The 26,451-nt window shown below is 36.5% G+C and overlaps 1 protein-coding gene across 1 annotated transcript; it reads right to left on the bottom strand.

Annotated features, from left to right (window-relative positions):
- Nucleotides 1-1,763: 1,763 nt before the first annotated feature.
- egf (epidermal growth factor) lies at nt 1,764-25,203 on the bottom strand. The gene is made up of 22 exons (XM_041798057.1): nt 25,018-25,203; nt 24,697-24,878; nt 22,498-22,725; nt 22,189-22,391; nt 21,984-22,097; nt 21,564-21,686; nt 18,754-18,876; nt 15,577-15,702; nt 15,233-15,369; nt 14,774-14,922; nt 14,500-14,604; nt 13,932-14,155; nt 12,170-12,337; nt 11,704-11,853; nt 11,465-11,599; nt 11,266-11,382; nt 9,658-9,780; nt 9,270-9,435; nt 5,289-5,453; nt 3,183-3,285; nt 2,084-2,180; nt 1,764-1,969 (listed from the first exon to the last, which is right to left on the bottom strand). Exons 1-22 carry the CDS (start codon nt 25,168-25,170, stop codon nt 1,764-1,766), a joined length of 3,297 nt encoding a protein of 1,098 aa, XP_041653991.1. The 5' UTR covers nt 25,171-25,203.
- Nucleotides 25,204-26,451: the final 1,248 nt, after the last annotated feature.

Here is a 26,451-nt window from a genome sequence, read left to right as displayed (position 1 = left end):
ATATTTGTTAATTTGTTCAGAATAGAACTTTAAAATGTGTGTTTTAAGGACCAAGATTTTAGGTCTCAACTACATTTGAATGCCAGTATGGGTATCATTTCAACTAAAATTAATTTGTAAGTATTTGCATAGTGGATATTGGCAAAAATCCAAAATTGTGCATCCTTAATTTTTATCAAATTTAGGTGTAGGAGGTCTGGCTATTAAATAATGAACCACATGGTTCACAGTCACTCTGAGTGTTGGGTATTCATGCACAACTGCTGTAAGTTTCCAATAAGTGATGTCTTAAGTTCACTTCTAACTATTGATTGACGTGTTTTTTGCTAAGGCATCGGAAAATGATTAGTGTAAAAGTTGAGCAACATATTAACTCGAAATTTTTGTTTGTGTTTTTGAATGGCACAAAAGATTTTGTGAAGGCCAAGAGGATGTTAGAACAATAAACATTCTGGGTCCCCATGCACATCAGAAACTTCTGAAAATATTGAAGAAATCCAATCAATCAAAATGACAGATGCCTCGCATAACAATGATGGCACAAATGGTCTCCACTGATAAAGAGACGGTTCAGCAAATTTTACATAAAAATTTGAACTTGACAGAGGTGTGTGCCAAAGTTGTCCCAAGACTTCTGACTCCTAATCTAAAGGAACAGTTTTTTGGAAAGTTGATCAACTTTAAAGCGGATTATTTTCCTATGCCTTAGCAAAAACACGTACAATTCAGTTAGTAGCTAGAATTGAAATGGAGATGTCACTGATTGGAAACTTAGAGCAGTTGTGCGTGAATACCCAACCTTTATTAAATAACACTTGGTGTGACTGTGAATCATGTGGTTTTATCATAAGCAGTCTCGTTCAATAGCCATACCAATGTTGAAAAAAAAATAGAAGGGTCATAAAATCCCTAACATATTTATGAAAAAATTTTTCTTTGGCTTGATAAATTAACCTAAAGTTGGAACTAAAACCTGAACATTTTTGTTTTTATGCTGGACAGACAGAAATCAAGATCCTTTCATTGAATATCTTTACAATTTGACAAGAAGTTCATGTTCTTGACCATTACAATAAAAGTGGAAGAGCCAGTATTTGGCATCAAAATGACATTTATCCCTTGTTTTCTTTTTGGCTTGTTATGCATTTGGAATGTTTAAAAAAAAAAAAAAGTTTTTTAGAGTTTTTTTGGCAACATCAGCTCTGACAAAACTTGGCTAGATTAAAGACTCAAGGTTTTCTTTGGGATGTTTAAAGAAAGACATGCTATACATTTGTATAAATTCCTATATTACACTCTATCATGTAACAAATAGTCATATATGGTTGGCTATAATATCAGGCAAATATTAATGAAGAGAGGGCTTGTAGTTTAAAATGTGTAATCTGGAAAATTGGTTATAAAACCACTTGTATTTGGCATGTTTGTATATATATATATATATATATATATATATATATATATATATATATACATATATATATCTGTACTACACTTTCATGTGTTGCACCATGAGCAAATATGCTCATCATTGTGTCAGAGCCTAGGCTAATCAACCAGTGCTTTGTATGCTACAACATCACATCAGGTCAGACTTTTGTTGTTCCAAAAATGTCACAAATCTATTTTAAACTCTTCTGTGATATTTCTCTGATTTTTGAGGCACTTTCTGGTGTGAAACTCAGAGTGTTTTAAGTTTGTTCATCTGCCAGATGTCACTGTATGTGTGTGTTTAACTGCACATCTGTGCTGATGAGAAAAAACTAGGAGGCTGGGGACTCAGGGCTGGGAGTCTGTGAGGTCAGGGGTGGCTTGAAAGTTGTACAGGTGTATGAGCTTGATGGTGATGGACTTGATTGATAGGTAGTGGAGTCTGTGGTCTCCATGGCAACAGCTGACACCATTGAACACTCATACCCTCTGTTGTGTTTGGACATTGTTCCAGGTTCTTCAGTCCCAGCGTTGTCAGCTGGAACATCATAGAAGTAAATAAATCATACTTAGTATGGATTTAGGCTAGTTTAAAGAAGTAACAGGAATAATGCCAATAATGTCTTCACAGAAGAATGCAAGGTTGCTTTACCTGTTTCTGAAGAGCAAGAGGGACAGACAGCTCTCCTGGGGCAGCCCATTGTTGGTATAACCATTCCCCCAACACCATTTTCCACCGCCATGTAAAACTGGGGAGTAGCACAGAAGTTTATTAAGAGTTAATCGGTCACTGTACAACAGTTTGTTCTATGTTCGTAATGGCTTCTTTCTCTGAAAAAAATGTTTTCTGTTTTTGTTTGATCTTCATAGGATTTGTAAGGACATACATTCAACTTTGTCAGTTGATTAAGTTTGTTATGCTAAGACCAGCTACTGTAAAAAACAATTTCAATTGATTAATTCAATAATTCAATAATCAATGATTTGGCATTGTTAAAAATTGTGAGGCATATGTTCATCTTAAAGGCCAAGGTATTGATAGTGTTTTTTATATACATTCTATAGTGTGGATTCTTATTTATTTATTGACTGTGAAAAAAACAAGAAAATGTTTTATTCATATTTTGATTGTTTTTGGGTTGATGTGACTGTAAATGACTATTTTTAAAAGAGTCAGTGGTATTTTCAGGACTGACAGTTTTTTTAATCATGGTATGTCTCAGAATTTTTATAGGAGACTGCGATTAATTTCGTTTTGTTACAAGTTAAAATTCCATTATTTGCATTTGAAACAGTATCTTTTTCCATTTTTGATTTTTGTACTGTTTTAAACTTTGGACAGCTTACTTCCTGTTTGGAACTTCGGACCTTAAAGGTGCAGTAGTGAACTTATTATGCATCATTGTGGCTGCAGAATGACATTGCAGTGGTTTATCAAAGTAAAACATGCGATTTATGTGATTAAACAGTAATATTAATGCACTAATTATGGACCTTTATCGCATCATGATTAATGCAACAACATTATCATGACAGGCTCGGAGCTATCGGCAAATACTGTGTTGCATACCACTGAGCTGATACAGTATTATGCAGATATGTTTACATCACTATAAATAAGAAAGGTTTAACTTGGGATTCAAATTGGAGGCTCCACTTTGAATCATCACCATGAATCTCTGCTTCACTGGCAGACTCTTTCTATTTAGATACATATTAATTTATCTAGTGCTTAAAGATGATGGACTTACCCTGGGCACTGTGTTGGTTGTGCTCTCTGACATGCTCTCATCTGTCACACTGGTTTCACTCACATTATCCATTGATGGCTGTTTGTGGAAGAATTTTCTAGTTCTGCATGAAAGCATGAAAGCACACATTTTGATTAGTTCATACAATTCAAGGGCTTGCAAACTAAGTCAACTGAGAAATTATTTTTTTAACCTGTTAACTATGCCCTGCAACTTCTTCTACATTTATGGTGTAAAAAATGAATCTTTAAGACAATTAACTTAATAACCCTGACTAGTTTACTTTTTATGCTTGTAGTCAGCACTTTTGTTGACCAGAAGAGATGTATAAAGATTTAGTGATAATCTACATCAATTTAATGTGTCTGAGCTTTAAGCAGATTTTTTTTCAAGCTTTTCAACCCATATTTCTGTATGATTCTCAGTGTTTGTGTGTATTGCAGAGAAAACTAATGCACCAAACCCAAAAACTGTGTAAGTGCACTTGCAGTCAAGTGCAGAAGGCAATTTAAGGCAGAGCTATTGGCGACCATGTAGCGTTTCCACCGGGGTCATACCTCAGCGGCTCCATTCTGTAGCTGAGAAATGACCTATTTTTATGTGTAATTGCTGTAGAACAAGCTAAACCAAGCATGTAATTGAAAGCGTGCCACTTCCACAGGGGAACTAAGACTGCTAACATTAGGATGTAGTAGATGGAGGAGCGGAGGTGGTGCTTTAGAGTCAAAAGAGTGGAGAATGCCAACAGCCTTGTCCATGAGGCAGCGAAACAGCCATAAAACAAATCAGCTCTTTAGAGACAGCTCAGGTGGAAATAAGAGGGAGAAGGGAATCCATATGGAGTTTACATTTGCTCCTCACTCAGCTAACCAGGGCTGCATGCTACCATTCGTTCCACATGTGATCTGCTCCATGACCTCCTGCTGTCACACTAAGACACCGACATTACACGGCTCATGCCACCCTGCGTTTGATAGACACCTCTAAATGCTGTCAGCTCATTCATTCCTCTTTGGCTATCTGTGCTGCCCGGTGCATCCAACAGCCTGGAGACTTAACACAATGGAGCTTATTTTATGCATGGTTATTAGAATGCAAACACCAGTAACTAAACAGAACTATGTGAGGGTATACACAACAGAACTCTTCCCCAGTTTTTTTCATTTCTCCATTAGGTTTGAAAACCCTATAGAATACTCTGAAGACTACAGGGCACAACATTATAGGGGGAAGAAATATCTCATATGCAGGAAATGTTATTTGTCAGTGATACTACTCAGATAACCAATTCAATTTACTTTGGCTGCCTCTTAAAGCCTATGATTCAAATCATCATATGGAAAGACCCCTAGAACTCATATCTGTGACTTGAAGCTCTGCATTTAGGGTCTTGTCTGTATCTTTACACAGATCAACCCTGCAGCAGTAGAATGGCAGGCTTTTCACTCTTCAAACCAAGGGGCAAAATCACATGTTCATGTTATTTAAAAAAAAAAAATCCTGGAGCAAAGTTACCCCGAGAGGTATCATTCTTTCAAAAACAAGACAGCTTAAAAACTCAAGAGCATTAAATAAAGCCATTCTTGTATGAAATTAATGGTTGTTTGTTTTTTTTTAATTACCATACTCTCTCTGGCAGATAAAGCAGGTCAACCCCTTATTTTAGAAACTCAGTTTCTGTCTTTGTTTAAATAGATCACAGTTATTAGTCAACTAAAAGACTTATCTTGATGAGACATATGGCTAAAACCAACAAAAAGTTGGCCGGAAATGGAATGGAAGAGAAAGAAGAGTCAAGCTCCAAGCATTTTATCTGTGGCTTACCACTCTGTTCCCTTTCTTCTTCTCCCCATAGTCCTTTCTATGCTTCTATTTTCTCCATTCATTTTGATTTTTCCTTGCAGTTGTCTTTACCTTTTTAAGTTTTGCTCATTTCCTGTCCTATTGTCTTTGTCCCTGCCTTTACTGTCTTTATCCTTTGGACATTTCACAAACTTTTCCCCCTTTTGCACCTCCTTTTTGTCTTTCTTTTTTCCTATTTCTACTCTTTTTATCATTCCATGGACCTTATAGACCTTATAGCTCCTCTCTCTTCTCCCCTCTCACCCGAAGCAGTAGGTGACACAGGCAGCAATGGAGAGGAGTGAAACGAGGACCACCATACAGGCGGCAATGACCACGTTTCTTCTCTTTTCCTCCTCGGCCTGCTGAAGCTCCCACCATTCCAGGTCACTAAACTGACAACGCTCCCCCATGTAGCCTGAGACACAACTGCAAAAGATTAACAAAAAATCACAATTTTAAGTTATGTTTCACATTTAGTAAAAAACAAACTTAGATGTGTAAAAATCAGGGTTGCCAGCTATTTCTTTGCTTCTTTCCTCTGACATGTAGGCATACATTTGAAAGAGTAGTATGTGTATTAGAGATGAACAATTTTATTACTGATATTGGCAGATATTAGCACAAAGAGTTAATCATTGGTATTGGCATATTTGAAAAGTACTGCTGAATGTATGAATAAGTTAATGCAGTTTAAAGCAGAATGAACGACTGCACTTCATCTGAAGATGTTTTCTTTTTCATCCTTATTATATACATAATACTACAGTATAGCATACATAATACTTTAAAGAGTCTTCTTTGGACTGACGCTAAATTGTGTTTTTACACTTACACACAAAGTGTGTTTTTTGTGTGTTATTTCTAGCCGTCTGTCATTACTGTCTCAAGGAAACAACATGCAAACCTGTTGTTTAATTTGGAAAACTTAAGTTTGATAACAGGCCACTTCTAGACCAGGAGAGACTTGGTGTTCTTAGCAAGAAAAATATGTTGTCAATATATCAGTTCAGGAATTCTGACATATTGGATATAGGCACTCGATCCAATCCTCTTATTTAAGCCACTCACTAATGTGGTGTGGGATGCATGTGACTTAACATGTTTGGAAAGTTAACACTGTGCTGTTCTTGTTGTTTCCCCTGAAGTGGACAGAGCTGGAAAATATAAATTAAATAGCAGCAGACAATATCCCCTAAATTTGGTTTATTTTGATAAGCATTCAAAATCAATCCCCAAAGAAATGCATGAAGATTTACCTTCACCACAAAAATAGTACAATGAGGGACTGAGCTCCTTGAAAAGGTGTAGACTGAAACCCATGCATATTTTACCGACCCTCGTTACAAAACAAGGCAGCTCATAAACTGCATGGATTGCGTTACATCATAACGCTTCAGAACAAACACACTTTCAAACATCTTACAGATAGAAATAAATCAAGAGTTTCAGTATTTTCATTATTACGCTCCATCCTTTGTATTTAAACATGTTTTTGAATGAGGAAAGTCAACTGCACAATTTTATTTCATTGTCACAGCTATTCTACAAGTTAACCCCTCTTAAGAAAAACATATCTCTGCTTTATATTTGATCTTTCTTTTTTTTGTTGTTGATAAGCTGTTCCCCTTGGTCGGGTTGCATGACGGCACAGAGGTTAGCACTGTTGCCTCACACTGGTTTGCTTCTTGGTCAGGCCTTTCTGTGTGGAGTTTGCATGTTCTCCCTGTGCATGCGTGGGTTCTTTCCAGGTACTCCGGCTTCCTCCCCACCAAAAACATGCTCATTACGTGAGCTGATCACTCTAAATTGGCTGCAGGTGTGAGTGTGAGTGTGCTTGGTTGTCTGTCTCATATGTCAGCCCTGCGATTGACTGGTGACCAGTCCAGGGTGTACCCCACCTTTTGCCCAATGGCAGCTGGGACAGGCTCCAGCCCCCCGCAACCCCCAATGGGATGATAAGTGATATGGATAATGGATGGATGGATGGATGTTCCTCTTAGTTTATATTCTCTCTCATTTCAAACAACACTGAATACTGTGGCAATGTACATTATGTGCCGTTTTTTGATTCAAATAAATCATTTCATTTCATGGCGCCTAAATTCATAAACAATGCATGTTGGTTAAAGAAAGTTTGATAGATTTAAACATTCTTACACTTTCCTACATTCTCTTCTTACATTTCTGATTAAGGAAATTCTTTTTGTAAAGCGTTATAGTTTAACATTTTAGTTTTAATGTGTTTAATCTGTGGATTTCAACAGTTGGTCATCAATTACCACACAGAGAAATTTGTTTTCATATGCTCTTTTGATTTTCAACTTGGGCTGTCAAAAGATTAACATTTTTAATTGCAATTATTCACAGAATTTGTTTGTAGGTAATCGTGATTAAGCTCACCCTTTTTGTTTCATTTTAAAATCCCAATATTTTGCATTTTAAACTGCTTTTGTGTCATTTTGGATTTTCTTACTGTTTTGAACTAAGGGTAAATGACTTCCTGTTTTGATACAGATCTGAGAATATAACATGACCTCAACCACAGAAAAACTAACTTGTTATGAATTCAAAATGAAAAAAAAGACTTCTCAACTGAGCTTTTTATGAGTTTTTAAAGTGAAATGAGACAATAAGGAGCAGTGGTGGACATTTTTGACATCACTGTGATGAGCCTTTACAAAAGTATGTTGATAGGGGCAATAAATGTCAATAATAGCCATTAAAAAATTAGTGCATGAATTGTGGACCTTAGTTAATCATGATTAACTTCATTAATCTTGACAGACTAATTCAACCTAATTGATCCTGATTTCTGATGTCCAGGTTGCCAAAAATTATAAACTTTGTTTTGTTTAAATGCAGTGATAGGTTATGAATGCCAAAATATTTTTTTCAGTATGTTTGATAGATTTTCCGCTGTAGTCAGAAGCTGTTCTAGGTCTTTACCAGAGCAGAAGAGTGTAGTGTCATTGGCAGATAAAACACATAATTTAAGCTCAGTAGCATTGCAAATACCATTGATGTATAGTATAATTACATTTGGGCTTAACACAAGGAACAAGTAACCTTCAATAAATTTGATTATATATTGTTCAGTTGCAGATTTTAATATCTACCACTTATATCGAAATTGAAATCAAACTGTGCAATGCATAACAAGATTTTGGTTGTTTTCATTAGCCCAAGTTTGACCTCAGTGTTCAGTGACATTGGCAGAAATCAAATCTGATCTCTCCAAAATCCTATGCTTAGCTGATGACACCTGGTGTACAGTACAAACAGCGTTGAATGATTATGTTTCTTAGTTGTCCATTTTTGTTCAGAATTATGGAAATGCATTTTGATGCTATGTATTAACAATTGTTGATAAATCTTGTCCTAAAGAGCAAGAATGTGCTTACAAGGATTTAACTTTGTGGGTCATGTTAACATGGAACAAGTAGGGCAACAAATATAGATTCTGAAATAAAGTTGAAATAAACTCCTGTTTTAAGCATCATTAAAGAGTAAGGTTCAAAGACCAGAAATAGTCAGAGGTCTTGCACTATTAGAAGAAGGTAACCCTTACCTTTGGGCAAAGGAATCATTTCCCCAAAACAAATAATGAAGCCACTGATCGATTATTTAACTGAAGTCAGGATTTATATATTGCCAGTTTATTGATTATATTACATATCACTGGTGTTAGGCCAAAACTTTGTGTCTCCAAAACCACCACTTTTCGGGCAATAGAAAAAAAAGGCATTGTATTTTTCAATTAATTCAACACTGAATGGTCATAGCCAGCTTTGTTTTGACACTTTTAATTGCTTTGAAATTGGTTAAAACCCACTGACAGATGTAAAGGGTGACAAACTGGTTTATGAAAAAAATAAAATAAGATCATGAAAAATGGAGATACAAGGTTTTGGCCCAATACCATGTGTATGAATATTAAAGATAAGCATCCTGTGTCTTTTATCCACTTATCACAGGGAAGTGGGTGAAAAAATGTGACAATAGTGACATCTACTGCTGGACAGCTGTAGTAAATACCATAAGAGATACAAGTCTACCCTGTGCATTGTGTGCAATGCAGGATGTTTTCCAAACAATCTTAAAATAATAAAGAGCAGCTTATAAATTAAAACTGTCTTCGATTTAGTACATAATAAAACTATGCCTGTTTAAGAAATAGTTTCACTTCTGAACAAAAGGTAGATAGACAGACTTGAAAGGAGATGCACTAGAGTTGTTACTTACTTGCAAGCATAAGACTCCATTTCAGGAAAGTAGAAGCAGACACCCCCGTACAGGCAGTAGGACTCATGGGTGGGTGGGCAGCTCTCTACAAAGTTACTGTTGTGGTGCAGGGTGGTGACATCAGCAGGGCTCCTGGTCGTCACCCATGGCAATGTGGAGTCCAATGCTTGAGAGGAATAGAGATAATAGCATTGCTTTTCCACCCAAAAAGTCATGTGACTTTATTTCATGCATGATAAAATACATCCCTGTAACTTTTGATACCTGATACTTGACACGTCTAGTACACACGTGATTTTGTTGCTTTTATAAATGCAGTTGTTTTCCTTCCCAATCATAAGGACTTTTTTACTACAACTTATCTATGCAGTAAAGAAATGAGACACACCTTGACATGTCTTCCCGTTGCCATGGTATCCAGCCTCGCACTTGCAGCGATACTTTCCAAGGTTATTTTGGCATTCAGCGTTTTTACTACAGGTGTGGGTTCCCTGTTTACACTCATCAATATCTGAAAAGGAAAGCAGATCTACATTTATACAGTGTTTAGAGCATCATAGGTTACAATTCTGTATTTTGTAATTGCATTACACATCTTTGGTTTCTGTGATAACCTGAATTTATCATTAACAGGACTCTTGCACAAAGAACAATCACGTTTAGACTCAAAACAGGTCTGTAGAGTAAATAACTATATGAATAATTTGAACATTTACATTTAAGTGTCATCTTTAAGGCATTTTGGCTTTTACTCTCATCATAACTGCATGTGAAACATTATGATAAACTTTGCTTCCAGCTTAGCTCTGCCCCTGTGAAATGTTTTCTTTCTAAAATTAAATACTGCTTCTTTTCTGCACTACAAAAATGATCTGTCTAGATTTTTTTTTAAAACTTGATTCTATTCTGAATTTTCTCAAATCAAGTGAAATTATCTGCCAGTGCAGTGAGACAATTTGACTTGATAAGACATCTTGAAATAAGATTGTTAAATCTAGAAATAAGTAAGTTGGTAGAACCCTTCAAAAGGCTTAAAATAAGCAAAAAATGCTGGTTTTAAACTGAGATTGTTCAAACTAAACCATAAAACTTAAAACCAGTCCATATTTTTAGACCATACATCTTAATGTTTCTACTGAAATCACAACCAGGGTGGTAAGTATGATAACTGTCGCCATTTATTAAACTGTCAGCACAATCAACAGTGAGTCAGGGTTGCTGCACATGCTCAAAATTAGTCTGACAACATTCAAGACCTTTTTATGGCTCAAAGACATTTTAACATAACCTTTGCACCGCAGAGCAAATGGCAATCATACAAAAAATATGTTCTTAATGCCAAAGGAAGACAAGACAGTCCAAAAGAAAAAATGAGGAATTAAAATAGTGCTCAGTCTTCACTTAACCATCTCAGTTTTACATCAACATTTTTTAATTAATGTATGTTTTGAAATTCAGGCCTCTGTAAAGTAAAAATTAGACCTAAGATCAACCCGGTGAGTGATTTAAGCAAATAACACAGAAAAACATGGAATAGCAAGCAATCATATTTTCTATTGATGCTTTTTGTGTGATTCTCAAATCAAGCAACTTGAGTTTGTTACTGAATCTTAAAACAAGATCTATTTTGATGAGACTGTGGGTGAGAGAACTAATGTAGTTTATTTTAAGAGTTATTTACCTAGTTTAAGGACCTCCTAACTAATTGAGACAAAAAAGATAGAATCAGGCTTGATTTAAGATTATACTTTAAAGTTACACACTCAAAATAAGAAATGAACTTTTAAAACAAGATAAATTATGTAACACTTCTTAATCTAAGTTTATAAATCTTGGTAAGCACTAAATAATTTGCAGTGTGGTGCTGTTACCTTTGCGAAAATTAAACTTCTGATGCAGTTCCTCAGCTTTAAAGTGTCTCTTTAATCCCCTCTACTTTCTTTAGCTTATGTCACTTTATCTCATTTATTAGACAGAAACAGACAGAATTACTCACCAACACAGAACTGTCCATCACCTGCAAAACCTGCTAGACACTTACAGGCTGGTCTTCCAGCACTCAGCAGGCACTGTGCATTTACATCACAGCGGAGAGCATAACACTCATTCTGGTCTGACAAGATATGGAACATTTAGTTATACTTCTAGATTTGAAAAGAAAAAACCCAATATTCAATGCTAAAGTAAAATGTTACCTGAAACCATCTTGTCTGTGAAGAGAGTGGGCTCACTGCTCATGTCAGAGGCTGATACCTGTTCAGCTGTGCTCTCTTCATTGAATGTTTTATTTTTTAGGGACGTTGAATCAGCTGATAAACTGTCTCTGGATTCTGCAGAACAAGTTTACTCAGTTGATCGAAGCTTTAATCTTAAAATATTTGTGACTAACTCAAAGGATTGTAAGATGTAAGTAAGATATCTGAAAATAAATCACCTGCCGTTTTGTTGGAAGCGTCAGCAGGTGTGCAGCTCTGTCCATCAGCTGACAGGATGTAGTCTGTGAGGCAGGAGCAGTGGGCTAATCCCAGCCTGCTTTCACACACTTGGGCACAACCTCCATTCAGGTGGAGGCAAACATCGGCACCTGAAGATAAAGATGCAGAATGACAATTAGCTGTAGAATCTTAAATTTTCAGAAGTTTTCAAACTTGTTTTCCCGTTGATGGCCAGCTTAAATCTAAGCATTTAGTTCAAATGCTTTTAAGGTGAGTGAAAATTGTGTGGCTGTAAGTGTAAAAAAAAGACTGTTAGTGTTTTTGCAATGATTTGTGAATTCTGATCAAGCTGTAAAAATAACGAGCCAAAACACACCAGATTATTTCTCATGTTACACAATATTATTTCATAATTCTCACTGTTAATTTTAAATGTGTAATTAGCCCTTGTCTTTCTCTCTATACCTGGTTTAGCGAGGGGATGAACCACTACAATGGCTGCTGGTTGGACCATGTTACCATGGATACGTTGCAGCATCTTCCCTGTCCGCTTGTGTACTCTCTTCAGCTGCCGGTGCTCCCAGTCGGATATCCACAACCTGTCCTCAAATACTGCAAGGTCAAAAGGTCGACCTGGATCATCAGAACAGAAGATCAGAAATCAGTTAAGTGTTTTTAAGACAATAGCTGTTGGAAGAGTTTAATTTATTTTGACCAGTTACAGAGAGACTACAGTATCTTTAAATGTTTATTGAAGTAAATTGGAAGTTTAGCATAGAAATCACAGAGTGAAAGAAGTAAATTTTTGTGAACAATTTTTTATTTATTACTCCTTCATTTTTTTTTTATCTACAACAACCTCAAATAAGTTTGTAAGTCTTTGCTTTTCTTGTCAAACACATCAGTCTAGTCTTATTTTGGACTTTGCTGTACATCATCCTCAACCATGGTGATAGAGGTTTAGCTTCTTTTTACATTAGCCAGAGAACCAGACAAATTCTTCTGATCCCTATACTGCTAAGGTAGATTGTCATCTCACTGTCAATTATATCCAGTCTAGCTGACAAGTCTGAAGGTTAAAAAAACACCCAGAAACAGTCAAAATGAATTAAGTCGAATTATTTAATTGAAGTTGAGCTCAGATTAGTTGTGCTTGCATCACTGGCCCTGGGTCCTCCTTGGGTAGTCATGCCTGTGCTAAAATGTGGTTATGCCATGCTCCAGTTGGTATGTTGATTTAACCAGGCACAACCAACATCGAATGTATGTTGTGTAAAAAACAAACTAATGCTGTTATATTGGACAGAAACATTTTTCAGTGTCTTTCTCCTTTAATATACTTCTGCATCAGCACATCTTCCACTAAAGCGGTGCAGTAGGTCTTCTCCAGTCCTTTTTCTCAGAACCTCTCTTGTTCTTTTTTTAACTTCTGAAACAGACTCAAAACGTGTTCCTTTGAGCACAGATTTGATCTTAGGAAAAGGAAAAAGTCACTCGGTGTTAGATCAGGTGAATAGGGAGGGTGATCAAGCATCGTGATTTGTTTTTGGGCCAGAAACTGCTTTCCTGAGAGCACAGTTTGAGCTGGCACGTTGTCTTGATGAAGAATGCCACCATTATTCCACAACTGTGGTCGTTTTCTTTTGACTTTGTCTAGAAACTGTTTGTAATAGTGTTGATTTACCGCTGACCCTTCTAGAACCAACTCCAAAATTCTACCCTTAATGTCAAAGAAAACAATCATCATGGCCTTGAATTTGGACTCGCTTTGCTTTGCTTTCTTCATGTTTGGTGATGATAGTGTTTTCCAATGCATTGACTGCCATCAGCATCCAAGTTTGAAAGCTGATGTGGAATGTTCAGAAATAGACTGGACAGTAGTTCACATGATGCCAAGAAGGTCTGTGGTTTCTATGAAATGTCATAATAATCAGTATAGAATGTTTGCTGTAAGCTATGTGAAGTAGATGTTTGAACTAGCTCAGGAAGCAGCCTACAGCTACATGACACAAGTTTAGTTGCTCAGAGTTATTTAGAGTCCAGAAGTATCTAGAAGCTTTTTTTTTTGCCTCCTTATAATGCATCTTAGATTGGAAATGGTAAATGTATTGAGAAGAAATGCTAGGCTGTAGTGCTCTTAGGCACTTAGCTTTTGGATTACAATTCTGCTGTACAGCTTTTTGTTGATACATTAAACTTGTACATGCTTGTGTCACAAAAGCCTCACCTACTTGGTTCTGTAACAGGACCCGTCGATCAGAACCATCCAGGGCTGAAGACTCCACCGAACCCCTCCTCTGGTCACACCAAAACAGACGATCTTCAGTGAAATCAATGGTCAGGCCACTTGGTGATACAAGGTTGGAGTTAGCAATTATAACCCGGTCCGTTCCTTCCAAAGAAGCACTCTCCACAACAGGCTGGGCACCCATATCAGTCCAGAACAACTTCCTTAAAACATAAAGAAAAATGTTATTGGTTTCCCTAAGATTCAATGAAAATGTTAAATGCTTAGAATGTGGCCATTCATTTTTATTTGGATGTAATATTAGCATAACCGGATTCCTTTGGTTATAAAAACACAAGACATACACTGTAAGAGATAATCTAAAATGCCTCAAATCAGAGACAAACAGGACATGCCAAACCTGTGTAGCTGATTGATCCTTTTGAATAGACTTAAATTATAAAAGGCAACAAATTTGACCAAGGTATTGCACAGTGAGTTAAGATGGCAGACATTAAAGCACAGAAAGTAGAAAAAATGGCATCATATATTATGCAGCCATACTCACTTTGCCAAAGGGTGAACTGCAACTCCTCTTGGTTCTTCTAGCCCTTTGCTAACAACAGTTTCCCTGTTTAGTCCAGCCAAGCTACTGCAGTCAACAGTTGACTGGCTGAAGAACAGAAATATACATGTGTTATTCAGAAAAAAGAAACCATTGCAATGTGAATGATAATGTCAAAAGCATACTCAGTAATGTCATGTAATGGTTATTATAATCCATGTAAACATGAAAAAGCAATTTTTACCCACAGTGCTAAAGATTTACTCGCACCACACACCTTTTATCTGTCCAGTACATCCTGCGATGGATCCAGTCAATCGCCAGACCTTCTGGAGACTCCAAACCACCAGACAAAAGAATCTCTCTTGACCCACCATTCAGATTAACACGCTCAATCGTCTTCTGCCTTGTGCTTGCAAAGTACACCTTCGAAATTCAGCGTGACAAATTTATTTAAGATAAAGTCACATTTTTTAAAAATAAAAGCAGTATAGCATTGATTGTTGCTTACAGCAAATTTTAGACAATAAAGTTAGAAGGAATGTACATCATATACTACTGGTGAACCTTACAGACGGTTACATTACACCCTCTGCCCACTAGGTGTCACTAGCTGTACTCTGTAAAATCCCTTACCACAGAAGACTCATTAGTACACACTCAAATTCTACTTCAGTTTCTTTCAATGATGAACATTAACCAATGTTCCTCTAAAATATAAATATATTTATCTTACATTGTTCTGAACTGGGTCGTAGTCCAAAGCTATGATTGTTCCTCTGGGCTCCTCCACAAGGCTGTGATCACCAGAGCCATCAGGATGAATTTGTCTCACATCCACTAGATTTGCAACCAGTAGATAAGGAGGTGGTCCTAAATGAAAAACATATGAGATACACTGGCATAGGGGCTATGTTGCTCAACTTTTACTCTATGTATTAACTGTTAATCTCTACTGGATTGAATTATAGAAAGTGTTTATGACTTAGAAAAAGTAAGAGTGAGATAAGATGGGTGGGAAGACATAATCCATATGGGCTTATCAGGCTCAGAGGACTACTTTGCCATAGTATGACTCACCAGAGGCGAGGCAGCGCTTGCCATCTTGGTGGAGCCGGTAGCCAGGCAGACAGCCGCACTGCCACCTACTCGGAGTTACAGGAGTGCAGATCTGACTGCAGCCTCCGTTGTCAGTGGATAAGCAGCCTGCAATAGCAGACAACGGTGTTATTCGTACTCACAAAATTCCACTTTTCACACTGAGCCTCTGATTTTCTGTTATATTATCTGTGGCAATAATGCAAAGCAACCAAGTTAATGCACTAATGCGCTGCATTCTTACTATGTCTGCTTCTCACAAGTATTTAACTTTACATTGTACATAATCATGTTGCCACAGTTTCTTTTATATCTCTCATTTTGTCAAACTTAAGAAACACCTGACTAATCTTCTAGCTGTTGTCTGCATTCCAATGCATAGCTGAATCCAACAGTATATAAGTTTTTCTAACTTTGCATTTTATCATTTTGTTCAAATGTTTAAGTGTAACCAAATGTACACATCACAGTTGAAAATAGCATGTTAATCTCAGTGGCATTGTCTTTGGTTTAATAAGGCTGTATATCCTCAAACCAATGACAAAAGCCAGTTAGAGATCTATTGTTGTCCAGCCCATTGGTCTGTCACTTTGTCCTTTTCTTTTCTTAGCATCCTCTAATTAACCTCTTCTGTTAACTTCTTTGTATTTCCTTTCTCCCTGCTGAGAACTAAGTTAAGACCATCAACAGAAGTGTTTGCTGTCAGTGCTTTCTGCTAGAAAATGTTGTAAAGACAGAGATTGTTACCCCTCAAAGATAATTAAATTAGTGTAAGAAAATGTGTTAGAAGCAACAATCCTACTTTTAAAAGTCACTTGATTTTGAAGCTGTTACTTTTAGGGAAAATAGTTTCAGAAGTGGTTAAATTGTGTTTTAAAATCAGTTGTATCTTTTGAACATTTATTAAAGTGAAAATATCGAAACATTTGCTGTGTTACACAAAGTAAGGAGTTAATGTGATAATAAAGCATTGTACCTGCTGTAACTCATCGATTGCCCCATATTTGAACTATTGTGCTGAAGTATGAGGTAATGCCTGAAAAAACATATATAACCATTCAATATACATTTTACTAAAAAGAGCTATAGGAATTTTCAGTAGAAGTAAATATAGAGATCCGTCAAACCTGATATTTGTCCAGTTATAGCATAATAATAATAACAACTTTATTTGAACAACACCTTTTAAAACAGACAAACAAAGGGCTTTGACAATAAGCAGAAACACTAATAAGACGAAGCATCATAACTAGGGCTGTCAAAATTGACGTTTTAATGCGGATTAATCCATCATCATGATTGATCTGATTAAAAATTTTAACGCAATTAACCCATCTACAGAACGACTCAAAATCCCTAAAACGTCTCTGGGAATACATTTCAGGCAGTTTGTCCAAGTAGGGTTATTATCAAGCATGCCGCCGAAATGGGCCGTTGATCTGGTAGTGACCAAACAACTCAATAGAAAGACGCTAAAGAAGCATGTTGGCCCTCTTGATGGTAAATTTGAGTAAAAAAAAAAAAACAAGATGGAACAGTTGACCGACATAAAATACCACATTAACACAAATTTGTAATTGAATAGCCCTGGCATATATATTCCCTTCCTTCTTGAGTCTGTTTGCTTATGCAAAATGAAACACGATTGATATAGATTAAAAATGAATGATATTTAATCATGATTAATTGAAATTAATCCACAGCAACCCTGTGATTAATCTGATTAAAAATGTTAATCATTTGACACCACCAATCATAACACAAGCATAAGAACACAAGAAAGACAAAACCCCAGCAACAGAAGAAACCATGAAAAATTCAGCCAGTATTGTGACCCCAGCATCATAAAAACCATTATTAAAAAAAAAAAAAAAAAAAAAAAAACAGAAAAAACATCATAAAAACTCAGAAACATAAAAATCCAGAACTCCTAGACTTATCCAGGCAATGCAGAAACCAACTATCTAAAAAGAAACTTTTCAGATGTGAAGAAGGGATGGAACAGTATAAAAGCCAAAACAGGAATAGATAAGAACAAATTAAAAAGGGTAGTGACTATTACAACACAGTACAGCAATTTTAAAGGTAGAAACTGTAAGGTTATAATTACAGTAATGAAATAATGATAATCAGGTAAAAACAGATATAAAAGCAAATACAGGTAAAAAAACAAAAGTGGAGGGAGGGGTTAATATCTCAAAATCAATTCAGAGCAGAAGAAATAAAGAGACAATAAGAATCAAATCGCAGCATTAAATACAGAGCAGAGTAGACAGAAAGCTTTATGATACGATTAAAATACTAAGGAAAATGAGAAGCAGAAAATTTAAAAGAAAAAAATTAACCAAAAGAGGTAGGAGACAGTAGTCAACAGCACATAAAAGCAAGTGATTTAAAAGAACTGATTGAATCTGCTCGCCTTTTCTCTTCTGGCAGGTCATTCCAAAGTCGAGGAGCCCTGATGGACAGGCCCTGTCACCTTTAGTTTTGAGTCTTGACTTTGGAATGACCAGGAGGCCCCAAACCGAGGACCTAAGGCTGCGAGCTGGCTCATAGTGGGTCAAAGTTCTGTTAAGTAGCTTAGACCCAGATGCTTAAGTGCTTTAAAAGTGATGTGTAAAATCAATTCTAAAACTAACAGGGGGCCAAGGCAGCTTTTTCACACAGCTGTGTGAATTAGCAGATTATAGTGATTGTGCCAATCTTTAACAAAGCTCACAAGAAAACACTGCTAGTCAACAGCAAGCAGAGGTTTGGAAAATGGCAAAGCCAAATTGAACCTAAAAGAAACGAAGAACTTAAATCAATGGAAAGTTGCTTGTCTGTGAAAAGAATCAGTTTATAGAACAATCTGAAACAAAGAAACCAAAAATTCTAAGTCAAGTTTTATATTTTAAAAAACTAGCAAAACTAGTATGTTGAGGAAATACAATGCGGTGTGTTGAGTTTTGTTCTGTTTTGTGTCATGGTGACTTAGGAATGATAAAAAGATGTGAATGGTCATTTTGGCCTGTAGCCTGTTAAGTAGTGCCTTGTGAAAGAGGAGCAGATTATATAAGAATACTGTTCCTTCTTCTCCTTTCAGGATCAGGAGACTTTATATTTTAGGTTGAATTGTTGAATTAAATCGATGAACTAAAATAAATATGGAAAACATACCAGTGCAGGCCTGTCCATCCTCCTGCAGTAAAGATCCCTCAGGACACACACAGACAGCACCCTCGTCTGTGATCAGGCATCCATGGCCACACTTTGTGAAGTTACTTTCACATGGTGTGATCTCTGATAGTGGGCAGAAAAAAAAAACACCTGAGTAATTAAGCAAGTTTTTAAGCTCAAATCAACAGTGAAAACACTGAAATGTGAATCAGTGATTGATGATTAATGACCATTACGTAGTGACATTTTCCATGGTTATTTTTGGGGCTTAGCAGGTAACAGATTGTAACATAGCCAGCTGGAGAACAAGCCTCTTAACCTGTGCTCTGCTAAAATCCCTCTTTGAGGGCCGGCCTTACTCTGTCAAAATAGGTGAAAGTGTGAGCAGAATGCAGTCAAAGCCCACACAGTGACAGTGATGTAATGTTAGCTCACAGGAGGGTGGTATCTCTTCTACCCTGAATATGTGCCAGGTATACAGAGGCAGATCATACAGATATGGATCTGATGTGAAATAGTTAAAGTGCCAGCTGCTCTGCCTCTGACTTATCACCAAAGTCAGAGGCACAGGGTAAAGTAAAAATCATTGCATGCTGCAACCAGCCTTTTTAATCGTTTGGTTTAATACATCCAGAACTGGTCAAATTGTCCAATAGGTAATGTACTTTGAACATTTATCAATGAATGGATTATGAGCAAATAAGCAGGAAACACTTTTTAAAATGAATGTGGGATGCAAATATTAGGATGAAGCAGTCGGGCTGTGTCCTCCTCCATATACTCCGTGTTGTTGTCTTCATTGTCTGGCCTGCTGCTTGGCTGCATGTTTGTTCTCTCCTGGACCTTGGCAAAGGTTGTCTGCTAAACAGCTTAGACGGACAAAGCTGCTGACCAGATATGTTCCCTATTGCAAATGTCACCTCGTCATGTAATCTCATTGTGTGTGAGCCTTTCCTGTTCTCTTGGCTGTGAGATTAGAAGAGAAGAGATTAGGGTGTGTCGAAAATGTGTTTAAAAATGATTTGTAGTTAATAACTGTGGGCACAGGACAAACTGGACAAAATTTAAACAACAAATAAACAAAACAGAAAATCAATTATTTACAGCATTTATTTGTCTTTTTTGGTTGTTTATACTTTTATTGGACAGGAAATTGGAGAGAGTTGGAAATTGGTGAGAGAGAGCGGGGAATGACATGCAGATAAGGAGCTACAGGTTGGACATGAAACCGGGCTGCCTACTTGAAGGACCCTGGCCTGTACATGTGGGCTGTGACCTAACTTAAAGGCTACCTGAATATTTATTGGTTTATAGATTTCTATAAGACTTTGTAAAAATCAGGGCTGATGTCTTGACTGATGTTTCAAATAACAGTTTAGCTGATGGTCGATTCATGACTTCTTTAGTGCAGTAATGCCAACATTTTCTCTCATCTTTAACCAAAAAAACAGATCAGAGTTGTCCATCAAGTTACATCCTCTGTGCAATGACGAATCTCTTCTAAGAACCAGCCATTAGATGTGCTAAGTGCCAGTATTACATTGATACAAAACAACATAAACATCTGCTATGTCCACATTATCTACTGATGGACGATTTCTGTCAAAATGGCTGATATTGGCCAATAACAATGCTAAATCAATGTATCTGTTCAGCCCTGATTTCTATACATTCCCTCATATGTTTGTGCCAACATATTAGATTGTCTGGGGTATTCATGCTTTATAAAACAATGGTTGTCTTAGTGACACACAGCTGAGCTGCATTATGGCAGAGAGGGATGACCAGAAACTGACTGAGGTAGTGGAAATATATAGAATACCTGAATTAAATAACTACTTACAAAATGATTAGGTGTTGTTATGACAATCACCTGAAAATAGGTTGTTGTCTGGTTTATTCTACTGCCCTGTAAATAGACATATTGGTCTGATTTAAAAGCATACATTTTGATAAATAACATTACACAGTCTCTCAGTCCCAGCACAGCAAGACCTGAAGTGACAAAGTGTCACTGTCTTGGGTGTTTTGACCCAAGTAACCTAACACACAATTGGCAGCTCACATAAGTCTGGCCTAGTGTGTCTAGCCAATGACCCAGCCTTTTTATTGGCTCTGTGAGGTCAAAGTAGTGTCTGGGGGACAAATGCCACCTTTCAAAGGCCAGAAAAGAAGAATGTGAAATCAGGGGCACATTCATTATCACAGCCAAAACAAAGTGCACTGTTGTCACTCTGAGGAACAAAAACCTTCCTTTTTTTCCAGCCTATGTTATTTCTCTGCATAACACAGCTTGGACTAAAATGCTGAAGTCAAACAGTAATTTGTGTGGGTGTATGCATGAATGTGTGAACAACATACAAAATTGGTGAGTGCCTTTGATAGAGTGTTTTATTCAAGCAGTCCATTTACAACTCAGCATTTACAGAATTGAAAAATGAACAACTTCACACCCAGGATTGCACTGCAGTTTGGCAATAGAGTGAATTCTACATGACTGCCAGTTTTCATTAGACAAATGAGTCTTTTTTCATTGCCAGCAACATTCAGTCAACATATCATTCACAAATGCAGATGGTATTTTTAAGAAAAAGTTTAATATTAAAATTGTAGCTAGATTTTGTTATTATTTTTTTTTTATGTGTTTAATTTGTTATTGCCTCCGTTCAGTGTAACCGCTAAGCTACCAACGCCTATGCTCATTTATTTATTGTACTATGAATGGTACAATAAAATAAGTAGATAGAAGATAATAATATAATCAGAACAAAGCAGCTTTTAAGAAATAAGAAAACATTTTTCCATGTTACCTTGACATGTCTTCCTGTCAGGTAGAAGGGCGTATCCTTTAGGACAGGTACAGAAATATGAGCCTGGGATGTTTTCACAGCCAAGAGAGCAGCCGTGGTTCCAGTGGGCACATTCATTCACATCTGAGATGCACATACAGACAAAATGTAGTGTATTTGAGCAGATACAGCCTAATAAAGTATAGCAGAAAACTGAATGGATGAGATATGATAACAAATTATATTCAACCACAAATTATCACTCCTAAAAAATGATGTTTGCCAGAGCTTTTGGCCCTGGCTGACATTAGTTCAATCACACAGTGCAGCCAGTTTGACATCAGTTTCCCTTTCCTTAATTCTTTCTTTTTAAACTGACTGAAATAAAATCCTTGTTACCAAGCACTTTCAGTGAAATGATTAAATGGCATTGATACTAACCCTCACAATGAGTTCCTTGCTTACTGAGAGCAAAGCCCTCATCGCACTTGCAGGTCCCTTGCTGTGCCAGACTTGAGCACACATTTACACAATTACCACTCTGTTCATTGCAGCCTGCTTGAAAAGATTCAAGAGATGTTTTACATTAGCATTGTATTCAAATAAGAGTAAATACAAACAATTAATGTGAAAGCCTAATTTTAACCTTGAAATGCTGACTGGGAGTCTGCCATTGGCTGGTTGAGGAGATGTACAACCTTGATATCTACTGGGGGTTTTGCCATTGGTTTAATGTTGACATTCAGTGACTCTCCACCAGTGTTCTTGTTTACTTGTTTTATAACCCGAGATTCTCTGTCAGTGAAGTATAAGTGCTCCAGGAAAATAGATATCCCAAGTGACTGAAACCTGACCAAAGACAAAGACAGGACGAAATAAAGTGTTCAATTTAAGTCACATAGCTTAAAAGAAAGTCATAAATAGAAGCATAAAGGACTAGAAAGAACACACTCACCGAAGTGGCTGATCCATGATGTGGAGAACATTCCCGTTGTAATCACAAGAGGCAACAGCACTTTCTCCTTGCAGACCAAATTGAACCCAGAACAATCGTTTGTCTTCAAGATCAACTGTCAGTGCTTTCAGTTGTTCTGACATTTTAATAAGCATTGTTTTCCTCAGTCCTGTCAGATCAGATCGCTGGATGCTTGGAGTTACTCCACCGGAAAGCCAGAAAAGAAACCTGAAACATATTTATTTGGAACTGTGAACATATAAACATTAGCCTTGCAAAGCTGACTAATTTGCCAAATTCCATGTTTGCCATCAGGCAGATCCATCTTGAAAAGCTCCAGTCTGAAATTTGTGCCAGGTCTGTGAATGAATGGATTACTCAGTGTCATTTGAGGAGAATGGGGTGGTAGCTACAAGCGTGATTTATGTGTAGTGCAAACCAGTGAAGCTATCACCTTGGGCGTAGCTATAGATGCAGTTTTACCAGACAGTATTTCTTTATTAAAATAAGACTCAAAAATCATACCAGGAGCTTTTCTTGGTGAATAAGACGTTTTTTGATTTTCTTCCGACTGACTTCAGCATGACCTTGATCACTGACTACAACTGACCACTGATATTAACAACAAAAACTGATGCCTGCCAAGCTCATGTCTAGTTTACTTGCTGGAGCCTACTATTTTACTATGTTTTGTCTCTCTAATTGTCCTGTAATGACTGTGACAGACAAAACATTTGTTCAGTTATGCTCTGGGATTTTTTTCAAAGGCTCTGCAGTTCCCAAGCACAGGCTATCAGCAGTTGCCCAGATGGATGTGATATTTATCTCCTGCAGGTCATATTTCTAGAACTATTCACTTATTTACCCATTGTTTTACAAAGTTACATGCCACTTTGCCTTTTAGGTACTTAGCAAATTAATTTTGATGCCCCCACTATTGGAACTGTTGGGCCTTTTTTTACAGTCAAATTCAAGAAAAAATGGTCACATGCATATGGGGGATTTGAAGTGATATTAAAATAGTAATGCTCACAATGAAAGCACAGTTCAGAAACCAGGAAGACAGAAGATAGGGTTAGATTTAAAAATGTGAATGTCAAAATTTGATTATCTTTTTGCACAATCTTTATCCTTGCATCTTGATAACTTCTAATAAAATGTAATATGCCCATTAGGTATATGTCCATATGTATATATCAGTGTTAATTTTGGCAGCTATTTTTAATTTTAGTTTTAATTTTAGTCTTTAAATAAAATGCATTTTAGTTTTAGTCCCATTTTAGTCATTTCTACCCTTTTTAGTTTTAGTCTAGTTTTAGTTGACGAAAACTCAAAACATTTTAGTCTAGTTTTAGTCCATAAAAAGTCCTCACATTTTAGTCTTTACTTTCAGTCCAAGCATTTATTTTCTTGCCTAAATTAACAAATTACCAAATCATGGTAGTGTGTTCTCTGCAACTTGCCAAACCTGGGGCCCCTTCTTTCTACAGCTGAGAGGCAGAAAAGCTACAGATGCATTGCATTTTGACAGATTTACCCACAGTGAAGAAATATCACAGATTTTGAATGTCTGACGAAAACTAAATTACATTTTAGTCTAGTTTTAGTTATTTTGACAAAAACTAAACTTAGTTTTATTCAGTTTTAGTCATCACAGATTTATTTTTGTTAGTTTTAGTCTAGTTTTTGTCATGGAAAAAAAGGCTGTCGACGAATAGTTTTAGTCATAGTTTTAGTTGACGAAATTAACACTGGTATATATGGGTTGAATGTAAAGTTATTAAAATTGTTTTGGCATTATATTTTTATGAAAACCTTTACTGAAGCATTATCAGGAATCATCCTCCACCATTATTCATAACAGTATACATCCTCCTGTTAGTCTGCTGGACCAAAAAGCCATAAACTGGTGGGCAGTATTTGGCTTGGTAGAAGTAAAGCTGTTTTTGACCAGACTGATTGGGGGTATGTTAATGTCAGTCTGTCATTTTGCACCTCTGTGCCAGACATGCCTGATGGAGCCTTTATAGTAACACAGAATTATCATGCCAGCACACTGAGCTATTTGTGAAGAATCGTTTGGTCAATTTCAGCTAACCTTCTGTTTATGGGATCACAAACTTTAACTACACTTGTAATCTGCCAGCTTGACTAAAGATGCCCTCGTGGTGAAAATAAAATGACAGCAGGATGGATTACCTTCTTGTTGGATCGATAGTAATCGAACTTGGGCGGGTCAAGTGTCTCAAAAGAGTCCGTCCATTTTTCCCATTTAAATCCATTCTCTTGATTTTTCCCTTTTCTCCACTTGACCAGTATACACTGTTCCAGATCCAGTCCACTGCAAGGCCTGAGATATTTTTGCCTGATGAGTACAGTTTCTGGGGGTAAAATATCATATTGGAATTGTGTTAATTGATTTAAATGCCAGTTTGTACTTACTGAAACTTACTAACTTTGGGTTATTTTGTTCATTTTCTAGCGAAATTGTCTTTCATTTTAGAGCAGTTACATAATCACCTGTCTGTGAGCTCTTCTCGCTGATGCTTTATAGATGACCCCAGTGTGCTGGTCAGCCCAGTATATTTTCTCCTCTCTGAAATGAAAGTCGAGAAGGATAGAACTTCCCACGCTGGCCACAAGCCGTCTTTGGTTTTTCCCATCAAGATCCATCCGATGAATGGCCTTACCATGTCCAAATATCAAGAAGGGCTGTAAAGCTTCACAAAAACATTACAAGTCATTGATAAATCTTGTGAACCTGAGTAGATTTGGGATGCAAGACAATGTATTTTTGCCAATATCCCATATGCCGAGATTTACAAATTGATTTTAGCAGATACCAGTGTCCATATAGGTATTCAATTGTAGTTCAGACCTAAAACTTCAGTCCTTAAAACACACAATTTTAACCATGAGGATTAAAAGATTAACAAATTTCAGTCCTTCAAGCACACCTTTCATTGAAAGAAATGAGGAATAAAGAAAAAAACTTAAGCTGGCATAGATCGGTTGGTCCAGCCTTAACCTACACTAACTTATTTGTTCATACAGCTGTTATATACAGTTGATACAAGCAGATTTTATAGCCAAAATATCGGTTTTAAATATCAGTTTTAATTTTGACATCAGCCAATACCAATATTTTACTTTTTAAGTTAATATCTGCTGAAAAAGATTTCATGCCAATAATGTTGTGCATCCCTAGTTTTGGCCCTAAAGCACAGACAGCACAGATCATCCCATTGCCGGAAACTTGTAAAAAAGATAACACAAAAAATAAAAATAGTATCTGCCATCCAGTAATGCAAGAATCCCATGGGCCAACTTTGCAATTGTGCCACTAATTTGAATAGTACTTCGGGCTGAAACTACTTATTTTTTTAAACTACATATTAATTATTGTTAATGATTATATCAAAGTGAAATTTTAAGGTGAAGCTAAAAGTATATATGTATTTTTGATTAAAAAATGACTCATTCAAGATAACTCATTCACTTATCTCCAGTTTAATAAAATGTTGTGCTCCTGCTCTCTAGTATTTCCCTCTTTTGTTCAACCTTACCTTTACCAGTAGATTCAACATAACATTTTATGTTTAGGTGTTATTTTAAATGGTGTTCCTGTACTAAGACCATGCCACTGTCTGCTTGTGTTGAGTTAAACTCAAGTTAATACATCAGCCAGAGCTTTTCACTTTCCCTTTGTGTCATGTTGCAATTGTTGTTAAATTTGTTGGATTTAAAAGCCCATTCATAGTGGTATTAGGGTGAATTGTAAGGCAGACCTGGTTGCCTTTGAATGAAACATGTTTCTTCACTGTCTCTGGCAATATTAAACACAAATGGTGAGGCTTAAATAGTGATATTTTCTACTTTCTAAATCCAAGAATCTTAATAAAGTTTTAATCAACATTTAGCAGATAAAGTATCTACACTTCTAAGTTTGTAAAT

This window comes from Cheilinus undulatus, linkage group 10, assembly GCF_018320785.1.
Source record: "Cheilinus undulatus linkage group 10, ASM1832078v1, whole genome shotgun sequence".
NCBI lineage: Eukaryota > Metazoa > Chordata > Actinopteri > Labriformes > Labridae > Cheilinus > Cheilinus undulatus.
Note: the sequence above shows the minus strand (reverse complement) of the source record. Positions and strands in the feature narration are given on the sequence as shown.